This window comes from Hypanus sabinus, chromosome 3 (genome assembly GCF_030144855.1).
Source record: "Hypanus sabinus isolate sHypSab1 chromosome 3, sHypSab1.hap1, whole genome shotgun sequence".
Classification (NCBI taxonomy): Eukaryota; Metazoa; Chordata; class Chondrichthyes; order Myliobatiformes; family Dasyatidae; genus Hypanus; species Hypanus sabinus.
In genome coordinates, this window is record NC_082708.1 from 192,448,534 (window position 1) to 192,472,040 (window position 23,507).

The window sequence follows — 23,507 nt, forward strand, 5'->3', positions numbered from 1 at the left end:
TGTAATAACATCTCTTGGCTCCTAAACTCAATCCCACGTAATGAAGGCCAATGCACCGTATGCTTTCTTAACCAGAGTCAACCTGCGCAGCAGCTTTGAGTGTCCCATGGACTTGGACCCCAAGATCCTGCTGATCCTCCACACTGTCATACCAAATCCCTTCAAACTCCTAATGAAGTATAGTCGTTGTTTTGCCTTCTTTATAACTGCATTGATATGTTGGGACCAGGTTAAATCCTCAGAGATCTTGACACCCAGGAACTTGAAACTGCTCACTCTCTCCACTTCTGATCCCTCTATGAGGATTGGTATGTGTTCCTTTGTCTTATCCAACCTGAGGTCCACAAACAGCTCTTTCGTCTTACTGACGTTGAGGGCCAGGTTGTTGTTGCGACACCATTCCACTAGTTGGCATATTTCACTCCTGTACACTGGAAGGGTGTATGTAATAAACAGTAAACGACCCTGGCAGCTGGAACCCATGGTGTTCACAGACCTCTGATGTCCTGATGAGCTGGGACTGTTGAAGCCGTAAGGTGCTTGTCACATTCTAGCATACGTAACCAGGGTCGTTTACTGTTTATTACATACACCCTTCCAGTGTAACACAGATGCTCAAGTGAGTGTGACCCAACAGGTGACACTGCATCAGTGGGTGATGTTAGTCATGGGAATTCGTCCTGGCTAAAGTGGCTAGACTTCTGCTCAGTGCAGATTTCGTGTGTGCCCAGGACAAGGAGTCGATCTTAAGAACTGTCGCCTTGTGACATCATGGTCAATCATGGAAAACCCCGAACATCCTCTGCACAGCACCATCCAGAGACAGAGAAGCAGCTTCAGCGGCAGGTTGCTGTCAATGCAATGCTCCTCAGACAGGGTGAAGAGATCATTACTCCCCAACGCCATTCGGTTCTACAATTCAACCACCAGGGGCAAGACATGTTAAAGTGCCGGGGTTAGGACTGAGCTTAAGTTACCACTCAATGCACTTTAGTAAAATATTTAAGAACTTTTTAAAAGCTATTTATTAATGCTTTTTGGGAGGGTGATTTTATATGCATATCATATTTATTCTGAGTTAAATACTGTATGTAATTAGTTTTGCTACAATAAGTGTATGGGACACTGGAAAAATGTTGAATTTCCCCTTGGGGATGAATAAAGTATCTATCTATCTATCTTGTGGGTGTCAAGGACTTTGGATTGTTACTCTGTTCCTGCAGTAAGTTCCCCACAGCGACTCTATGAAGTAAATATACCGCCACCTGTGAGTTTCTCGACTGTTGGGTGAGTTCCCAAGCCTCACCAAGCCCACATTCTCCACTACAAGCCCCACATTTCTACATCTGGCTGGCCAGTCCATTCCTGCACATATAAACTGGACCCAGAAAAGCTGGCAACCTTGAAGGCTAGGTTTGCCAATATGGAAAGACTCGGCCTTGTATGCGGGTCGAATTGCTGCTGTGCTTCACCCCTCCCATGGCTCCTAAGTCCGATGATGGTTGCTTCTTATGTGTGACTGCCAACACCTTAATAAGGTCACCACCCCCATTGTTACCTGGTCCTATACTACCAAGACTTTTTGGCACACTTAGCTGGAAAGTTAATTTTTTCCAAAGTTGATCTAGTTAGGAGCTACCATTAGGTATCCGTGTGCTCGGAGGACATTTCCAAAACAGTTGTGATAACCACATTTGACCTCTGAGTTTCTGTGCATCCCATTTGGGCTGAAAAATACAGCCCAGACTTTACATCGGCTGATAGACTCTGTATTGAAAGACTTAGATTTTCTTTTTGTTTATCTGGATGATTTACCTGTCGCCAGTGCATCCAAATCCGAACACGTATCACATCTCCACACATTTGGAGCACTTAAGCCAACAAGGGTTGATTTTTAACCCTGCTAACTACCAGTTTAGGTTGTCAAGCATTGTATTTCTTGGTCATCGCATTTCCACAGAAGGTCCAAAATCACTCCCCTCAAAAGTAGCCGTAATTGTGTATTTCCCACCACCCTGCACTACTAAAAAAAACTACAGGAGTTTTTGGGCACAGTGAATTTCTATCACCGATTCATTCCACTTGTGAACTTGTGCTTCCCCTGTATAGTGCACTTAAGGGCGATAACTCTTAATCACATGCTTGACTTGTCAGTGAACAGGGCAAGGGCCTTTGATGATGCCTAATAAGCTGTTTCCATTGCGACCCTACGGGTGCACCCACTCTCCAACTCACCTATAGCAATTACTACTGCTGCTTCAGACTTTGCTCTGGTTGCTGTGCATGAACAGTTGGTTAGAGGCATGTGGCAGCCACTTCAACTGGTAGTTCCATCCTCCCAAAAGAAACTACAGCACGTTTGACCATATGCTTCTCAGTCCCTATCTGGCTGTCCACTATTTTCATGCTGTTCTAGAGGGTCGCCATTTCACAGTGTACATTGACTCATGCATACGATGACCAACTGATGTAAATATCAGAGTTCACAAATGATATACAACAAATCAAGGGGAATAATAGTGCCGAGGCTGATTGCCTCTCGTGGCCGGCCATTGAGGCCGTACACACAGCGGTTGGGTATGCTGGCATGACAACTGACCAAGCTACTGACCCAGAAGTCCAGGCTTCACGGCAGCAGTCACAGCGTGAGGTTGGCTGACATTAAGTTCAGGAAATCTGGAGTTTCTCTCCTGTGTGATGTCTCATATGGTCACCCTCGCCCCATAGTGCCCGCAAACTGGAAGTGGACGTTTTTAATTCCGTACATGGCCCCTCGCATCTGAACTGGAAGGATCACAGAAACTGGTTGCATTCAAGTTTGTGTGGCATGGCCTCAGAAAGGACGTGAGCGATTGGACTGCAGCCTGTGTGGAGTTCCAGCAGGCGAAATTAACCACCATCTTCAAATGCTATCGGCACTTTCTGAATGACCCTTTGAACGTGTCAATGAGGACCATTGATCCTCTTTCTCCACTCCGGCAGTTTCACGCACCTCCTTACCATGGTGGATCATAGCACCAGATGGCCAGAGGTTGCCCGTCTGGTATTGATGATGGCCATAGACGTGGCTCAGGTGTTCATCAGCACCTGGATTGCTTGGTTTGGCACCCCACCTGATATTTCCTCTGACCGCAGTCCCCAATTTAAATAGCTGTGGTGTGTCCTTCATGCCGGATGTTGGCATCTCGGGAGACCCAGAGTCTACCAGGGAACTACATCTCCATGAAATGCATCTGGCTGCAGCTCCTTAAAAACTGTGTTAGGGATCTGGAGCAGCAACTTGTACAAGAGAGCGAGGATATAATTGATCAAAGTTACAGGGATGTAGTCACCCTGAAGTTGCAGGAGGCAAGCAGCTGGGTGACTGTCAGGAGAATGGAAATAGGCAGTTAGAGTAGAGCACCCCCGTGGCCAGTTCCCTCAAAAACAAGTATACCGCTTTGGATACCTTTGTGGGTGATGACCTCCTGAGACTAGGTTACAGGCACTGAGCATGGATCTGAGGTGCAGGAGGGAAAGAGAGAAGAAGGGAGTGTTAGTGATAGGGGACTCAATAGTGAGGGGAACAGACAGGACACCCGGATGGTATGTTACCTCCCAGGTGTTAGGGTCAGGGATGGCAGATCGGGTCCACATTTTGGAGAGGGAGGGGGAGCAGCCAGATGTCTTGGTACATATTGGTACCAATGACATAGGAATGAAAGTAATGAGGTCCTGAAAATAATTTAGAGACCTAGGTAGAAAGCTGAGAAGCAGGACCTCCTGGGTAGTAATTTCTGGAATGCTACCCGTGCCATGCTCCAGTGCGGGTAGAAACAGAATGATTTGGCAGATAAATGCATGGCTGAGAAGCTGGTGCAGGAGGCAGGGCTTCAGTTTTTTGTATAATTGGGATCTCTTCTCTTCTGGGGGAGGTTACAACCTGTACAAGACTGATGCGTTGCACCTGAAGCCAAGAGTGGACTAATATTCTCACAGGCAGATTTGTTAGGGCTGTTGGAGAAGGTTTAAACTCATTTGGAAGGGGAGTAGGAACTGGAGTGAAGTAACAGGATGGGACAGAAGGTAAAAAGTAAAGATAACGTGCAGTCATACTGTCAGGTAGGACAGGCAGGTGACGGAACTTAGTTGCAATCAACTGGCTGAGTATCAAATTGTGAGGGATGCAGAGTCAGAAAGGACAGCAAATATGGTATTCAAAGTGTTGTATCTAAATGCGTGCTATAGAAGAAATAATTTTGTTGCAATATTACAGAATGCCAGGTATGATGTTGTAGCCATTACTGAAGCATGGCTGAAGGATGGTTGCAGGTGGGAGCTGAACGTCCAAGGTTACACATTGTATCAGAGGGATAGAAAAATAGGCAGAGGGGGTAGTGTGGCTGTACACCAACTCTCACATAGTCCCACCCCTACAATCTCACCATCCTTACCAAGTTAAGAGCCCATGGTATTACAGGAAAGTTACTAACATGGATAGAGCATTGGCTGATTGGTAGGAGGCAGTGAGTGGGAATAAAAGGCTCGTTTTCTGGTTGGATGCCAGTGGCTCGTGGTGTTCCACAGGGGTCAGTGTTGGGACCATTTCTTTTTATGATGTATATGAATCAGAATCAGGTTTATCATCACCAGCATGTGACGTGAAATTTGTTAACTTAGCAGCAGCAGTTCAATGCAATACATAATCTAGCAGAGAGAGAAATAATAATAATACATAAAACAATATATAAACAAGTAAATCAATTACATATATTGAAAAGATTATTTAAAAATGTGCAAAAACAGAAATACTCTATATTAAAAAGTGAGGTAGTGTCCAAAGCTGCAAAGTCCATTAAGGAATCGGATGGCAGAGGGAAAGAAACTGTTGATGGTAACAGTAAGAAAAGGGCGTGCCCCAGGTGCTGGAGGTCCTTAATAATGGATGCTGCCTTTCTGAGTCACCGCTCCCTAAAGCTGTCCTGGTTACTTTGTAGGTTAGTGCCCAAGATAGAGCTGACTAGATTTACAACCTTCTGCAGCTTCTTTCAGTCCTATGCACTAACCCAGGGGTCGGCAACCCGCGGCTCCGGATCATCTCTGTGCTGCGGCTCCCCGTGGTTTGTTAGTTTTTGAAATGTAATTCGAAATTTGAAGATTATGGTGATCTTGTACAATCTAAATAAAACGTTGTGGAGACCCCATTTCCTGGCACATCTGAACCGGCTCACAATTAGCCACCGTTCCGGCTAAGGGAGATAGCCTACGGGGGTTTGTGAGTACGTGTCTTTTGGAGCATCCGCGCCCACGGGGACGGGTTAAGGGAGGCTTTAAAGCAAGGCTGTTTAGTTCGAATAGTTATCTTTGACTGCAGAGTCTTTATTTTAGCGCTGTGTGTAGCACACTGCTACAACGTGTTTTTTTATCGCTATTAATATACATCACCACTGCCAATGCCTGACACCCGCCAGTGCGCGCTTTCTTTTAATTCTTCGATCCTAGGTAGGCTAACTATGGAGTAACCTTCAACCCAATGTCTTTTTTTCGGAGTTCAAAATGTTTTTGTTGCATGCAGAAATGTCATTTCGTTTTCTCTGCAGGAGTTCATCAATTTCATAAATGCAACACATTATAGTTTGTTTATACATCGCATAAAGGCAAAAAAAAACCGTTGTATGCAGTGTTATTTCATTTTAAATATCAAATGGGTTTTGTGTCTCCCAATGTTTTCTTTTCTGTGGGAAATGGGTCCATATTGGCTCTTTCAGTGGTAAACTTTGCCGACCCCTGCACTAACCCCTCCATACCAGACACTGATGCAGCCTGTCAGAATGCTCTCCACGGTACAGCTAGAGAAGTTTTTGAGTGTATTTGTCGACATGCCAAATCGCTTCAAACTCCTAATTTAGAATAACTGCTGTCTTACCTTCTTTATGACTACATCAATATGTTGGGACCAGGTTAGATCCTCAGAGATCTTGACACCCAGGAACCTGAAGCTGCTTACTCTCTCCATTTCTGATCCCTCTAAGAGGATTACATGTTCTTTCTTCTTACCCTTCTTGAAGTCCACAATCAGCTTTTTTGTCTTACTGACACTGAGTGCCAGGTTGTTGCTGCTGCACCATTCCACTAGTTGGCATATCTAACTCCTGTATGCCCTCTCGTCACCACCTGAAATTCTACCAACAATGGTCATATTGTCAGAAAATTTGTAGATGGTGTTTGAGCTATGCCTTAGCCACACAGTAATGTGTATACAAAGAGTAGAGCAGTGGGCTAAGCACACACCCCTGAGGCGTGCCAGTGTTGATCATCAGCGAAAATGATATGTTATCACCAATCTGCACAGACTGTGGTCTTCCAGTTAGGAAGTCAAGGATCCAATTACAGAGGGAGGTAGATGATAGAATAGATGGCTTTGTTGCCAAGTTTGCAGATGACATGAAGATTGTTGGAGGGGCAGATAGTGTTGTGGAAACAAGTAGGATGCAGAAGGACTTAGACAGGTTAGGAGAATGGACAAGGGAGTGGCAAATGAAATACAATGTTGGAAAGTACATGATTATACACGTTGGTAGTAGATATAAATGTGCAGAGTATTTTCTAAATGGGGAGAAAATCCAGGAATCTGAAATGCAGAGGGACTTGGGAATCCCTGAAGGTTAAGGTGAGGAAGGCAAATGCCATGTTAACATTCATTTCAAGAGGTCTAGAATACAAGAGCAAGGATGTGATGCTGAGGCTTTATGAGGCACTGGTGTGGCTTCACCTTAAGTATTGTGAACATTTTTGGGCCTCTCATCTTAGAAAAGATGTGCTTGCATTGCTGAGGGTCCAGAGGAGGTTCTCAAGGATGATTCCAGGAATGAAAGGGTTATCGTACAAGGGAAGTTTGATGGCTCTGGGTCTGTACTCACTGGAATTCAGAAGAATGAAGGTGGTGGGGGGGGAAATCTCATTGAAGTCTTTTGAATATTGAAATGCCGAGCCAGAGTAGATGTGGAAAAGATGTTTCCCATGGTGGGAGAGTCTAGGACAAGAAGGCACAGCCTCAAGATAGAGGGGCGCCCTTTCGAAACAGAGATGCGGAGAAATTTCTTTAACCAAAGGGTGATGAATTTGTGGAATTTGTTGCCACATGCAGCTGTGGAGGCCAGGTTGTTGGGTGTATTTCTGGCAGAGTTTGATAGGTTCTTGATTGGACATGGCATCAAAAATTCGGGAGAGAAGGCCAGGAACTGGAGTTGAGAAGGAGAAAAATAAAGGACATGCTCCGAAATTATTTGCTTACTTTGCTGTTTAAACCAATCTCGGTGAGAGCACCATGAGTAGAAACCACTCTAAAAAAGAGGCTACTTTAGAGACTTTGACTGAAATGTTTCAACAAATGTCAGAGAGACTCAAAAGATTAGATAAACTGGATGGCTTGGAATTCCTTCAACCTGGTTAAATCTGAACTGAAAACGCTTAGTCGGAAACTTGCTAACAGCAAACCGTGAATGACCATGAAATTCGTATTAAGCTACACGAAGAATCTCTGCTGGTGTTGCAGAAGGATTTCGAAGGTTTCAAGAAAATTTCTAAGGAACAACTTAAAAAATACGATGCATTACTGAAGAAACTTACAGATTTGGAGACCAGGAATCAAAGGTGCAATATCAGAATTCTTGGGCTTCCTGAAAAACTGGAGGATAATCAACCTATCGATTTTTGTGCTCAAATGCTGAAAGATTTATTCCCTGATATATTATTGGAACCAAAATTACCAAAATTTGAGCGCGTTCACCGAGTTACCTAATTGGGATCCTGCCAAACCTCGCTCTATTACCATTCGCTTTTATGACTATCAGATTAAAGAACAGATCCTTCGAGAATCAAGGAAGAAATGCATATTACAATTTCGTGATCAACAGTTTCAGACCGTTCAAGATTATCTACCAGAAATTCTAAGAGCTAGACAGGCTTTTAAAGAGGTCATGTCTGATCCTTTTAAGCTTGGCTGTCGCCTTTCTCTCAGAGATCCGTGTAAACTCAAGGTTACTACTTCTGATAATAAGGTTTCTTGGTTTACGAAGCCTGAAGAAGCTAAGAAATTTTTACATAGTCTCCATACTTAAATTCAACCTTGAATATTTCTTTTTATGCCAAATGTTTTCATTTCAGGTGCTCAATCAAGTAATTGGTGCTTTGTTGATAACAAGGTTTCTTGGTTTACGAAGCCTTAATCATTTGATTGAGTAATTGGCACCTTGTTATCTTTCAACTATGTAAAATATGCAGGCAGACCACATCCATTTTCTCTTTTGCTGTTTTCCGCCTTTATACGGGTCCTCTAATGTTACTTTTTCGCAGCTCTTTTTAAACTATACGTTATATTCTTTGTGTTATGTTGATTTTTACCTTCCTTTTAGTAATTTGACTGAAAGTCATTATGTAGGGTGTACATGTAGTAATTACTGAGGAATGAAACTATAGGGTGTTTTGCTCTACTTTAAATTCACTCTGATCTTTCCTATCTTTTGATTATTTATATACCTTTCGGTCTTTTACTGTTTTTCAATAGTATACAATATTCTGTATTTCTTATTGCTGGTTTTTGGTTTTTTCATTATTTTACCATTTTGTCATTTTGTTTTTTCTCTCCCTTGAATGCCTTAAATTAGTCATGTAGGAAGCTATCTAAACTGCTTCCCTTTCTAATTATTTTCTATTTGTTTCTTTACTCTTTTTTTGCACCCGCAAGTGTATGTTGTTTTCCTTATTGGTTTCTACTAATATTTGATTTTATTGTCTTTCCTTTTTACCGAGACTAATAATTATATTTTTTCATGGTTTTTTTTCATAAATAGCGAACTTATTTACTTTGATATTTTGTTTTTGTATATATATATTTACAATTGTTTATTCAGCACAGCTATACATATATATTTTCTGGAGCCACCAGAGTTTTGGGTTGGGAACGTTAGATTTAGTCTTCAGCCTCCCTTGGCTGATTTCTTTCTTTGAGGGAGGGAGGGGGGAAATGGGTTCTTCCAGAAAGCTGATTGGATGCTTTTACTGTTTTATTTATTCGCTATCTACATGTCTCTGATTACCTTTTATACATTACTAAAGGATACTTTATGGATTCTTTTATTAATATACTCAGTTTTAATGTGAAAGGTCTAAATAACCCTGTTAAACGAAATAAGATTTTCTTATATCCGGAAACTTAAAATTCATATAATCTTTCTTCAAGAAACCTATATTTGTAGTGATATTTCATGTTCTTTCAAAGGATGGAAGGGTATACATTTTCACTCACCGTCTCAATCTAGATCGAGAGGCGTCTCTATCCTGTTTGATCAGAATGTATCCTTTATTCACATTCAGATTCAGTTTATTGTCATTTAGAAACCACAAATGCAATGCAGTTAAAAAATGAGACAACATAATTCAACATAATTAATTTATTCAATATAATGTAATTTCTGATACAAATGTCCATTTTATTATTGTTTTGGGTAATTTTGAGAATAAACTAATGGTATTTGCGAATGTATACGCTCCAAATACAGATGACTCCTTGTTCTTGGAACGTCTTTTCTCTTTTCTGCCTGATTTGAATCGGTTTTCCTTAGTGATGGGTGGAGATTTTAATTTTTGGCTTGACCCTGTATTAGACCGCTCTTCAAGTAAATCCCCTGTCACTAATAAATCAGTCCTACTTTTTAAATCTTTTCTATTTCAATGTGGTATTCTCGACGTGTGACGTTTTTGCACCCACATGAAAAGGAATATTCATATTTCTCTCAGGTTCATCATATGTATTCTTGGATTGACTACTTTTTTATAGATAGAAACTTGCTTCCACTGGTATGATCCTGTGATTATAAGGAGATTGCTTTGTCCGATCATGCACCTGTGCTTTAAGATTACCTGTTTACTCTGTACCAAATAGAAGTTGGCATTTTAACTTATCATTGTTATCTGATAAAAATTTTCTAAAGATTTTGGAAAACCATATTAATTTTTTCTTTAAAGAAAATTTTAAAGGAGATACTGCTGGTACTATAGTCTGGGATACTTTTAAAGCATATATTCATGGAGAAATTATCTCTTGCTCTACCTATATAAAGAAAAAAGCTGACAAAGAAAGGTCTGACCTAGCAGCGATATTAAAAGATCTTGATCGAAAGTATGCCCTATCTCCAGATCCAAGTATATATAATAAGCGGATCGAAATCCAATCCAAGTATAATCTTCTGCTGACTTACCCAATTGAACAACAGCTGTTGAGAGATAAAACTCAATTTTACATTCACAGGGATAGAACAGGTAGTTTATTAACCAATCGCTTAAAATCTTTTACAGTTAATCGTCAAATCACCGAAATTTTTAAAGATAATGGTACTAAGATATCCGACCATTCTGAAATTATCAACGAATTTAAAGACTTTTACTTTAAATTGTATCCATCTGATTCTTCTTCCGATGATACCTATATGAATGCTTTTTTTCAGTAATATCAACATTCCTACATTGTCTGCTGATAGCCTAATACAGTTAGATCAGCCTATTTCCAATGAAGAAGTGGCTGAGGAGATGTCACTCTGCCTCAATCTTTTTATGAAGCTTTTATTTCTCTTATTCTTAAAAAAAATAAAAATCCAGCTGAATGTTCTTCATACAGACCGATTTCTTTATTAAATGTTGATGCAAAAATTTTATCCAAAATCTTAGCTCGAAGACTTGAAAATCTTTTACCATCTATTATATCACATGACCAGACAGGATTTATTAAAAATCATTACTCACATTTTAATATACATCGGTTATTGAAGGCGATATATTCACCATCCCAAAAAAATCAGCGTGTATATTATCCTTAGATGCAGAAAAAACCTTCGATAGAATTGAGTGGAATTATCTTTTTAAGACCTTAGAAAAGTTTTATTTTGGGGCTAATTTTATTTGTTGGGTTAAATTAATTTACTTGTCTCCTACCGCTCAGGTTATTACTAACTCTCAAATTTCTAAGCCCTTTAAATTACAGCGGGGAACTAGACAAGGTTGCCCTCTTAGTCCTTTACTTTTTACTTTAGCTATAGAACCCTTAGCAATAGCATTTTGAGAATCTAAGGACATTTCTGGTGTACTAAGGGAAGGTATGACTCGTAAAATTTTATTATACGCTGATGATATTTTACTTTTTATCTCTAACACTGAAACTTCTTTAACTTCAGTTCTTTCTTTAATTTCCCAGTTTAGTTATTTTTCAGGATATAAGCTGAACTTACATAAAAGTGAGCTATTTCCTTTAAATGACCTAATGTCATCAAATGCCAAATTTCCAATCCAAGTTGTTATAAGTCAATTTACATATCTAGGTGTAACAATTACTAAAAACTTCAAGAAATTACTTAAAGAAAACTTAAACCCCTTATTGAATTATGTGAAAAAGACGCTTTCTAAATGGTCTCTTCTTTCTTTATCCCTAATTGGCCAAATTAATTCAATTAAAATGAAGATTCTTCCTAAATTTTTATATCTTTTTCAGGCTTTACCTATTTTTATTCCCAAGACCTACTTTGATTCTTTAGATTCAATCTTAACACCTAATATTTGGAATAATAAACAAGCTTGTTTAAGTAAAGTTTACCTACAAAGAAATAAGGAGATGGGTGGATTAGCCCTACCCAATTTTAGGTTTTACTATTGGGCTGCCAATATAAGGAATATTACTTTTTGGTCCTTGTGGTATTCTATGTATACCTGTCTGGACACGCCTCTCTGCTGACTGCTCCTGTGGCTCCTCCCACAGACCCCTGTATAAAGGCGATTGGGGCACTGCTCCTCCCTCAGTCTTCAAGATGTCGTGCTCCCTTTTGCTGTTAATAAAAGCCTATCATTCACTTCTAGTCTCCGAGAGTTGTTGATGGTGCATCAATTTTACTAACAGCAATTTTAAAACATGGAGAGCGTTTAACGACCCGACAGATTGGATCTTGACCCTCAATCCCAGGAAGCCGGCAACGCTTTCGAACTCTGGCTAGCATACTTCGAATCGTACCTGGAGGAGATTCATATGACTGAGCCTGCCATGGTGCACAGAGTTCTCCTTTCCAGGGTCAGTCCACGGATCTACTCAATGATCAGGGACCAACTGAACTACCAGGGCGCGCTGGATGCCCTCAAAAGACAATGCCTGCGGCTGGTGAACACCGTCTACGCAAGACATCGCTTGACGCAGCAGCAGCGGGCCGGAGAGTCGAGCGCTGAGTTTGTCCGGGCCCTACAGACACTCATGTGGGCCTGCATTTGCAGGGGGCTGACGGCGGAACAGCATGAGGAGCTCCTAGTAAGAGACGCCTTTGTTACGGGGATCAGGTCAGCGTACTTGTGCCAGCGGCTGCTGGAACACGCCGATCTTACCTTACATTCAGCGATTGAGCTGGCCGACACGCTGGAGGCCGCTCTGCACAACGCTGATGCTGTCCAGGCGCCCTATCTCCCGCCAGCCTCATGGATGTTGCAGACCCTGTAACCTGCCAGCGAATCGACCTCGGCTGCTGCCAGTTGCGAGTCCGTGAAGTTCCCACAACCTGCTGGCGAATCGACCTCGGCTGCTGCCAGTCACGAGTCCGTGAAGTTCCCACAACCTGCTGGCGAATCGACCTCGGCTGCTGCCAGTTACAAGTCAGTGAAGTGTTACTTCTGTGGACTCGAGAAGCACCCCCAGAAATGCTGCCTGGCCTGAGAAGCTACCTGCTCTAGCTGCGGAAAGAAGGGCCACTTCGCCAAAGCCTGTAAGTCCAAACCGCGAGCGAGATCGAACAGCACCGCGTGCGAGGCATGGGGGTCGCCATCTTGCCTCCCTGCCGCATGCAAGGCATGGGGACGGCCATCTTGGTCACCACCATCTTGTCTGCCTACCGCGTGCGTGGCATGGGGGCGGCCATTTTTGTCGGCGCCACCTCGCCCCGCCTCTGACCCACGGGTGCTTACTGGGCACCAAGACAGCGATTCAACCTGGCCTCTGTGACCCTCAACCAAAGCACTCCACACCAGGTCGCAAGGTCAATGATGGACATCCTGGTGGAGGGGCACGGGACTAGCTGCTTGTTTGACACAGGCAGCACTGAGAGTTTTATTCACCCGGACACGGTGCAACGCTGCGGACTCGTAACACGGCTGGAAAGCCAGAGGGGTCGCCATGCCTTCTGGGTCGCATACAACAGACATCCAGGGGTTTTGTGTAGTGACACTAGTGGTGCAGGGCACAGAGTATCGGGACTTTGTCTTACTGGTCATGCCTCAACTGTGTGCCCCTGTGCTATTGGGGCTCGACTTCCAGAGCCACTTGAAAAGTGTGACAATGGAGTATGACGGGCCCCTCCCATAAATCACTGTCAGAAATCTTCAGTTCTGTGGGAATTCATCACATACCCCGCTACTGCCCCCACACACACACTGACCCGCACAGGCCACCCAACGCCATGCCAACAGCCACGCTACGGACACCACTTGCAACCTCTCCACCCTCAAGATCTCTCCCACATTGCTGTTCACCAACCTGACCCCCGACTGTAAACCTGTGACAACTAAAAGCAGGAGGTACAGCATGGGGGACAGGGCCTTCATTAAGTTGGAGGTGCAGTGGCTGCTCAGGGAGGGGATCATTGAGCCAAGCACAAGTCCTTGGAGGGCCCAGGTGGCCGTTGTTCAGAACGGACAGAAAAATAGGATGGTCGTGGACTATAGCCAGACCATCAATAGGTTCACGCAGCTTGACGCGTACCCCCTGTCCCGCATCGCAGATATGGTCAATCAGATAGCTCATTACAAGATGTGCTCGATCATAGACCTGAAATCCGCTTACCACCAGCTCCCCATCCGCCCGGAGGACCACCCCTACACTGCCTTCGAGGCGGACAGCAGGCTCTATCACTTCCTGCACGTCCCCTTCGGTGTCACAAATGGTGTCTCTGTCTTCCAGAGGGAAATGGACTGGATGGTGGACCAGTGCCAACTGAAGGCCACATTCCCATATCTGGATAACATCACCATCTACGGTCACTACTGGCAGGATCACGTCACCAACTTCCAACTATTTTTCCAAGTGGCCAAAGCTCTTAACCTTACCTATAACAGGAACAAGTGTGTGTTCGGAACCACCCAACTTGCTATCCTTGGGTATGTTGTGGAGAACGGAGTCATTGGCCCTGACCCCGACCGTATGCACCCCCTGTTGGAACTCCCTCTTCCCAACACCCTCAGAGCCCTCAAACGGTGCCTTGTTTCTTTTCTTATTATGCCCAATGAGTCCCTCACTACGCAGACAAGGCCCGACCCCTGGTCAAGTCCACCACATTTCCCCTCTCAGCTGAGGCCCGCGCAGCCTTCAGCTGCATTAAAGGGGACGTTGCCAAAGCAACGATGCATGCAGTGGACAAGACCATTCACTTCCAAGTAGAGAGTGACGCCTCTGACTTTGTGCTGGCTGCTGCCCTCAATCAGGCAGGAAGGCCTGTAGCATTCTTCTCTCGTACCCTTCAAGGCCCTGAAATTCAGCACTCCGTGGTGGAGAAAGCAGCCCAGGCCATAGTGGAAGCTATTAGGCACTGGAGGCACTATTTTGCCAGCAAAAGGTTCACCTTGCTGCCTGACCAGCGCTCAGTTGCGTTCATGTTTAGCAACCAACAGCGAGGCAAAATCAAAAATGATAAAATTTTGAGGTGGAGAGTCGAACTCTCCACCTACAACTATGAAATCCTGTACCGGCCTGGAAGGCTCAATGAGCCCCCTGATGCCCTATCACGGGGAACATGTGCCAGCACGCAGCTCAACTGGCTATACGCCCTCCATGCAGATCTTTGCCACCCGGGGGTCATCTGACTTTTCCATTTCGTGAAAGCCCAGAACCTGCCTTACTCCCTTGAGGAAATCAGGACGATGACCAGGGACTGCCAAGTCTGCGCTGAGTGCAAACCGCACTTCTGCCGTCCTGAAAAGGCACAACTTATCAAGGCCACCCGCCCCTCTGAGCGACTGAGTGTCAACTTTAAGGGCCCCCTTCCCTCCACCGACCGCAATGTGTACTTTCTTAACATAATCGAAGAGTACTCGCGGTTCCCCTTTGTCATCCCCTGCCTCGATACCACTGCCACGTCCATCATAAAAGCCCTGCGCCAGCTCTTCACTCTGTTCGGATATTCCTGCTATATCCACAGTGATAGAGGGTCCTCATTTATGAGTGATGAGCTGCGCCGATACCTGCTGGCTAGGGGCATTGCTACTAGTAGGACCACGGGCTATAATCCCCGGGGGAATGGACAGGTGGAGAGGGAGAATGCCATGGTGTGGAAGACCACACTCTTAACCCTTAGGTCAAAGGGATTGCCGGTCTCTCGCTGGCAGGAGGTCCTCCCCGAGGCACTCCACTCCATCCACTCCCTGTTATGCACATCCACCAATGCCACCCCTCATAAGCGACTCTTTTCTTTTCCCAGGAAGTCCGCCACTGGGACCACCCTACCGGCTTGGCTGACATCCCCAGGGCCAGTACTGCTCCGGAAACGTGCGAGGAGCAATAAATACTCCCCAATGGTCGAGAGGGTTCACCTACTTCATGCGAACCCCTAGAATGCCTACGTGGTCTTACCCGATGTGCGGGAGGACACGGTCTCCAGCTGCGACCTGGCACCCGCAGGAGCACCAGACCACTACCCCGAACACTCCACGGTGACTATGAACCCCGTACCCACCAATATATATACCCATGAGACACCGTGCACGCCAAGCCCTACACAGACTCCTCACGACACTCCCATACCGGGCACTACGCACACGCATGAGGGGTTACTGATGCCTAATGGGCTGGCACCTCAAGTCAGGCTGGAGCCAGCATGACCACCGGCACTGGTGCAATCACCATCGGTGCTACGTAGATCGCAGTGACAGACTCGACCGCCTGATAGACTTGACCTGTAAATATATTTGCCCCCTGGGACTCTCTCTTAAAACAAAGGAGGGGTGAATGTGGTAAACTATGTATACCTGTCTGGACACGCCCCTCTGCTGACTGCTCCTGTGGCTCTTCCCACAGATCCCTGTATAAAGGCGATTGGGCACTGCTGCTCCCTCAGTCTTCGAGATGTCGTGCTCGCTTTTGCTGTTAATAAAAGCCTATGGTTCACTTCCAGTCTCTGAGAGTTAGTGATGGTGCATCAGTCCTATTATATTTATCATAAAGATTGCCCATCATGGGTCTCCTTAAAAGTTAATTCTGTTAAAAAATTCCTCTATTGTCTCTCTTCTTGGATCATACTCTTCTTTTTCAGCAAATAAAACAACAGATAACATAATTGTTAAGCAAAGTTTAAGGATCTGGTCTCAATTTAGAAAATTTTTTGGTTTAGCGAATTTTTCATTATCATCTCCCATTCTCCTTAATTATTTTTTTATCCCTTCCATGACTGACAATGTCTTTAAGGATCGGGATGAGCTAGGTATTAAGTGATTTTGGGACCTGTTTATCCCAGGATTTCTTGCTTCATTTGACCAGTTGTCAACTAAATTTGCACTGCCAAAAACACATTTTTATAGATACCTTCAAATTAGAGATTTCTTAAGTTCCCAATTAACTATTTTTCCTATAGGTCCTGATAAAAATTTACTGGACGATCTTTTAAATTTAAAACCTTTTGTTAATGGTTCTATTACCGGTATCTATAACTTGTTGATTGATTCTAGACAAGACTTTTTAGATAAAATAAAAAAAGCTTGGGAGGATGACCTAAATTGTCAGATTTCTGATGAAAGATGGAATAAAATTCTTAAATGGGGTAATAAATCATCTTTCTGTGCTCATCATTCTCTTCTACAATTTAAAGTGGTTCATAGAGCTTACATTTCTAAACAGAAGCTGTCCTGTTTTTATCCGAACGTTTCTCCACTTCATAATAAATGCAACTCTGCTGATGCCTCTTTAATTCATATGTTTTGGTTTTGCCCTAAAATTGAAAAGTTTTGGCGGGAAGTATTCCATACCTTCTCACAACTTTTTAGGGTCCAATTTGACCCAAATCCCCTTAACGCCTTGTTTGGTATTATTTCAAATGAAGATATAACTTTAAATACTCCTAACCTACAGGTTTTAGTTTTTACCTCTCTTTTAGCAAGGAGAGCAATCTTGCTTAAATGGAAGGAGTCTACCCCTCCTACAGATCTTCAATGTCTACGTGATATTATATCTTATTTAAATTTAGAGAAGATCTGCTGTTCAGTCTTAAATTCCAAACAATCTTTTTATGATATCTGGGACCTTTCCTAAATTACTTTTCCAATTTATAAAGTTTAACAGTGCACAGAATTTTATGTATATTTCTATCTTCTCTTCTTAAGCGAATATGGTTTTTTTTTCTAATTATCCATTATCATCCATCAGCTTTTTTCTTTGGTAGTTGGTAGAGGGTTGATTTTTTTATATAAAAAATTTCATTTATGATATATGACCTATCTTTAAATTTTTGATTAAAGAGTGGTATACCTTTATGTGATATGCTATAACATTTTGATCAATTTTCTTACAATATATGAATGTACACAATTTATGTTGAGATGTATCTATGTGTTGCACTCTGTAAATCTTGTTTTTTCTTCTGAATAAAAATACTGTAAAAAGAAAAGAAAGATTGTCTCCCGTGAGTTTTGCTGGGCCTCAGAACAGCTGCAAATGAGTTCCACCCTTCTCAGTAAATTCAATTCCTTTGCACTTACTTCTACCTCTCATCATGGCATACTCAATCATACTGTGATTCTTTCCAAGAGGATCCCTACCTACAGGATCACGAACTTTACCAGTCTCATTGCACAGGACCAGATCTAAGATAGCACACTGCCTTGTAGTGCATACAAAGTCACCAAGAGTAGTGGAAAACTAGAAGATTGGGAAAACTTCAAAAAGCAACAAAGAACTACTAAGTGAGCAATAAAGAAAGGGAAGCTAGGTTATAAAAATAAACTAGCATAATATATAAAAGCAGATATTAAATGTTTTTATAATTATATAAATCCAAAAAGGTGGCTAAAGTGAATGTAGATCCCTTGGAGGACGAGAAAGGGGAATTGATATTGGGGAATGAGGAAATGGCAGAGGCTTTGAATGAATATTTTGTATCGGTCTTCACAGTGTACGACATGCCTAACATGCCAATGAGAGATGTTATGGATGCAATGGGAGGCGAGGACCTTGATACAATAGCTATCACTGAAGAAGTAGTGCTGAGCAAACTTTTGGGCCTGAAGATAGATAAGTCTCCGGTCCTGATGGAATGCATCCCAGGGTACTGAAAAAAATGGTAGAAGTTATAGTAGAGGCTCTGGTGGTAATTTACCAAGATTTTCTGGACACCAGGCAGGTCCTGGTGGATTGGAATTCGGCAAATGTCACTCCACTGTTTAAAAAAAGGATTGTAGGCAAAAGGCAGATAACTAACATCTGAGATTGGGAAAATGCTTGAAGCTATCATGAAAGAAAAAGTTTCGAGGCATCTGGAAAGAAATGGATCCATCAGGCAGATGCAGCATGGGTTCAGCAAAGGCACATCCTTTTTGACAAACTTACTGGAGTTCTTTAAGAATATAACAAACACAAAGGATAGAGGGGAACAGATGGATATTATTTATTTGGATTTCCATAAGGCGTTCGATAAGGCGTTGTATAAAAGACTTATCCATAAGATAAAGATGCATAGAATTGGAGGTGATGTATTAGCATGGATAGAGGATTGATTAACTGATAGAAAGCAGTGAGTTAGGATACATGTGTGTTATTCTGGTTGGCAATCATTGGTGATCGGTGTGCTGCAGGCGTCGGTGCTGGGCCTGCAACTGTTTATGATATACATTAAGGATTGGGAAGAGGGGACTGAGTGTAGTGTATCTAAGTTTGCTGGTGATACTAAGTTGAGTGGAAAAGCAAATTGCAGAGGATATGGAGAGTGCAGAGAGATATGGATAGGTTAAGTGAGGCAAGGGTCTGGCAGATGGAGTAGAGTGTTAGTAAGTGTGAGGTTGTCCACTTTGGAAGAAAACATGAAATAGCAGATTATTATTTAAATGGTGAAGAATTGCAGCACGCTGCTGTGCAGAGGGACTTAGGAGTGCTTGTCCATGAATCACAAATTGTTGGTTTGCAGGTCCAGCAGGCTATCAAAAAGACAAATGGAATGTTGGCCTTCATTGCTAGAAGGATTGCGTTTAAGAGCAGGTAGGTTTTGTTGCAACTGTACAGGGTACTGGTGAGGCCGCACCTGGACTACTGCGTGCAGTTCTGGTCTCCTTATTTGAGGAAGGATATACTGGCTTTGGAGGCAGTGCAGAGGAAGTTCACCAGGTTGAATTCAGAGATGACCGGGTTAGATTATGAAGAGAGATTGAATCGCCTGGGACTGTACTCGCTGGAATTCAGAAGAATCTTTTGGAATCATATAAAATTATGAAAGGGGTAGATAAGATAGAGGCATGGAAGTTGTTTTCACTGGTAGGTGAGACTAGAACTAGAGGACATAGTTTTAAGATTCAGGGGAGTAGATTTTCAGCAGAGATGAGGAGGAACTGCTTTTCCCAGAAAGTGGTGAATCTGTGGCATTCTCTGCCCAATGAAGCAGTGGAGACTACCTCAGAATTAAAGGTTATGGGGAAAAGGCACATAGGTGGAGATGAGTATACGGCTAAGTTGGCTGTGATCTTATTGAATTTCAGAGCTGCTCAATGGGCCAGATGACCTATTCCTGCTCCTATTTCTAATGCTCCAAGCACTCTTGGATTCTTACACTGCACATCATTTGTTTTTGTCCGCCACGATGCACATCGAAATCCCCTTAGGCCCTCTTCTGATGGCTTGTTCTGTGTTTTGGAACAGAGAGAAAAGACTTTTGTCATAGGTAAGAGGGGTAAACCTGAATATTTCGGTAGATCGCCTTCAACCGGCCCACCAAGATTTGGTGAATTCCGCTACCATTCCCTGCTGTCACAACGTGACCATGAGCGTGTCAACACCCTCTGGATAAGCCAGAGGTACCTGCTGTTCCTCCACCATGGAACAGAGCTGGGCAGCTCCTCCAAGCTCCAGAAAGGCTCACAATGCCATTTTTAGTAAATTCTGGGAGGGGCCTGGTAGGGTAATGTGGTAATGTAATTGATGGAAGCATAATTCACAACCACTGAGATTGAGTTGGGGCTCACTTTCAGAGGCTGGTCTGATGTGGTGACATATTATGTAAAGTACTTTTACCATGCTTTGTGTTCAGTGTTTGGAGTAAAATAAATGAGTTGTTATAGAACATGGAATAGTACAGCACATTACTGGCCCTTTGGCCCACAATGTTGTGCCGACCCGCAAACCCTGCCTCCCATATAACCCCCCCACCTTAAATTCCTCCATATACCTGTCTAGTAGTCTCTTAAACTTCACTAGTGTGTCTGCCTCCACCACTGACTTGTTTTTCTATATATAAAATGCCTCACATTCTTTATTTTTGTGAAAACCTGCAATGAAAAAAGAAGAATAAATCAGATTTTAGCAGTATCTGATTTAGGTAAATTAGTTCCATACGAGTTTAGCTTTTATTTTAGAAGTCACCTGTTAAATATATGAACAACACACACAAAATGCTGGAGAAACTCAGCCAGCCAGGCATCATCTGTGGAAAAGGGAATGAAGGGTCTCAGCCTGAAATATCAATTGTACTCTTTTCCATAAATGTTGTTTTGTGTGTGTTGTTTGAATTTCCTGCATCTGCAGATTTTCTTCTTTGTTAAGTATATGAAATATTTTGTTGGAGACAGGCTTAACTGTCTTTTATTGTGATGAAGAAAACCTAAACAAAGTAAAATGGTTCAAGTGCTCCACAGAGCTGAAGAGCATGCTTGCATAAAACTTCCGTGTTTCTTGCAGCTTCCTCATACCAGAAAGTCTTCACGTGTCATATTATGATGCAAATGGAACACTGGTGACAGAACAAAGCAGCAGTTTGGTGAGAGGACGCATTACATAAAGATAACATTGAATGTTGCATTCTCTTGTGAGATCAAACTTTGAAACTATAAGCTACTTTGATAGTACATCAAATAGTTAAGACCAGCAAATGTGAGGAAAATCCTAACCCCTGTGCCTACTGATTTACTTTGTTTTAAATGTTTAAGGTCCTGAAGGAAACAGTAGATTCTTCTCAGAGGAAGTGTCTTTGGTTACTTATTCCCCACAAAGGGACATCAGTGGCAATGTATTGATGAGCTCTCTCCATGAACCCCTGTGCACTGCATAGAGAAGATACTGTTTGGAAGTTTGATACAGCCCTAAGCGAAACAGAAGTCCTCTTTTCAAGGCGCAAACGGAAAGGGAAGGGTTGGGTTTGCAACAATCCAAACTCCCAAGCTCTTGAACTCAGTCCCTTGACAAGTAAAGGCCAAACACAATATATCTAATAACCTTACCAACTTGTGCAGCAACTTTGATGAATCTGCGATCATGGAGCCCAAGATCCCTCTGTTCCTCCACAAGCTTCACTGGATCCCACACCTCCTGACTTCCTTAATGAGCCTTTCATGGGGAATCTTATCAAACATCGTACTAAAACCCATATACAACCCATCAGTTACTCTGCTTTCATCACTGTGCTTTCTCACATGCCCAGAGAATTCAATCAGGCCCCTTTGATGTGATCTGCTCCTTGAAAAAGTCAGAAAATTTCACATTTTAGCTAAATGCCTTTTGTCATTTTTCATTTGTTTGGCATGAACAAAGTGACAAAGATTGGCATTTCTTTTCTCCCAAACATCAATGTCAGCTTATTTAAAAGTTTATTGTCTTCTCTCCAGACTCACTGTTTCTATGAAGGGACAGTAAGAGGATTCCTTGGATCCCAAGTTGCAGCAAATATATGTTCAGGACTAAGGTAAGTATTAACCTGCTTTTGAAACTCTATTGCCTCATTAATTCCGCATCACCCCGCAAACGCTTATCACACTGAAATTAAACTATACCTGTTTGCAATCAGATTGCAATGAACAAAATTGATCCTATGGAAGATCAGAATGGCAATTCATTTGTGGAGCCAAAAGAGATAGGGGAGATCTTAATTGTTTTTTTGGGTCTGTATTTACTCAGGAGACAGACCAACAGAGTCTATAGAAGAAAGGCAAAACAGTATCAACTTCATGGATCCTGCAGATTACAGAGGAGGAGGTGTTTGCTGTCTTGAGGCAAATTGAAGATCAGAGTGGTCGGCTATGTATGCAACCAAAAGAAATGGGGGAGATCTTAAATGGGGTTTTTGCATCGTATTTACCAGGGAAACTGGCATGGAGTCTATGGAAATAACTAAGGAAACAAACTGGAACTAAAAGGATGGAGTTAAAGGGAAAGAGAATAAGAAAAGTTAAGAAAGACAACAGAATTAAAGGGGCAGAAAGCTCAGGAATGGATCGGAGAGTATGTCCAAGTGCAATAGGGATCAATGTGAGAAGCGAGGGGGGTAATGGATTAAAGGTAACCCTTTTGAATGCACAAAGTATAAGAAATAAAGTGGATGAGCTTGAGGCTCAGTTGGAAATTGGCAAATATGATGTTGTAGGAATAACAGAGAGATGGCTGCAAGAGTACCAGGGCTGGGAAATGAATATTCAAGGGTATACGTCCTATTGAAAGGACAGACAGGTGGGCAGAGGAGGTGGGGTGGCTCTGCTGGTGAGGAATGAAATTTAGTCCCTTGCGAGGGATGACATAGAATCAGGTGATGTAGAGCCAGTATGGATAGAACTGAGAAATTGTAAGGGCATAAAAGACCCTAATGGAAGTTATCTACAGGACCCCAAATTAGTAGCCTGGATATAGGGTGCAAGTTGAATTAAGAGCTAAAATTAGCGTGTGGCAAGGGTAATGCTACAGTTGTAATGGGGAATTTCAACATGCATATAGACTGGGAAAATCAGATTGGTACTGAACCCCAAAAAAGGGAGTTTGTGGAGTGCCTCCGAGATGGATTCTTAGAGCAGCTTGTACTGGAGCCTACCAGGGAGAAGGCAATTCTGGATCTAGTGTTGTATACTGAACCGGAGTTAATAAGGGAACGAGGTAAAGGAGCCATTAGGACGTAGTGACCATAATATGATAAGTTTTAATCTACAATTTGAGAGGGAGAAGGGAAAATCAGAAGTGTCAGTATTACAGTTGAACAAAGGGGACTATGGAGCCATGAGGGAGGAGCTGGCCAAAGTTGACTGGAAGGATACTCTCGCAGGGGTGACAGTGGAACAACAATGGCAGGTATTTCTGGGAATAATACAGAAGGTGCAGGATGAGTTCATTCCAAAGAGGAAGAAAGATTCTAAGGGGAGTAGGGGGTAACTGTGGCTAACAAGGGAGGTCAAGGACAGTATAAAAATAAAAGAGAAGAAGTATAACATAGCAAAGATGAGCAGGAAGCCAGAGGATTGGGAAACTTTTAAAGAGCAACAGAAGATAACTAAAAAGGCAATAC

The 23,507-nt window shown here is 42.7% G+C and overlaps 1 protein-coding gene across 1 annotated transcript in view; it reads left to right on the forward strand.

Annotated features, from left to right (window-relative positions):
* Nucleotides 1-23,507, forward strand: part of LOC132390896 (disintegrin and metalloproteinase domain-containing protein 12-like) — a 78,324-nt gene that overhangs the window by 12,574 nt on the left and 42,243 nt on the right. The window contains exons 4-5 of the mRNA XM_059963435.1: nucleotides 20,924-21,002; nucleotides 21,847-21,923. Coding sequence (XP_059819418.1) covers nucleotides 20,924-21,002; nucleotides 21,847-21,923 — 156 coding nt within the window. The remainder of the gene's footprint in view (nucleotides 1-20,923; nucleotides 21,003-21,846; nucleotides 21,924-23,507) is intronic.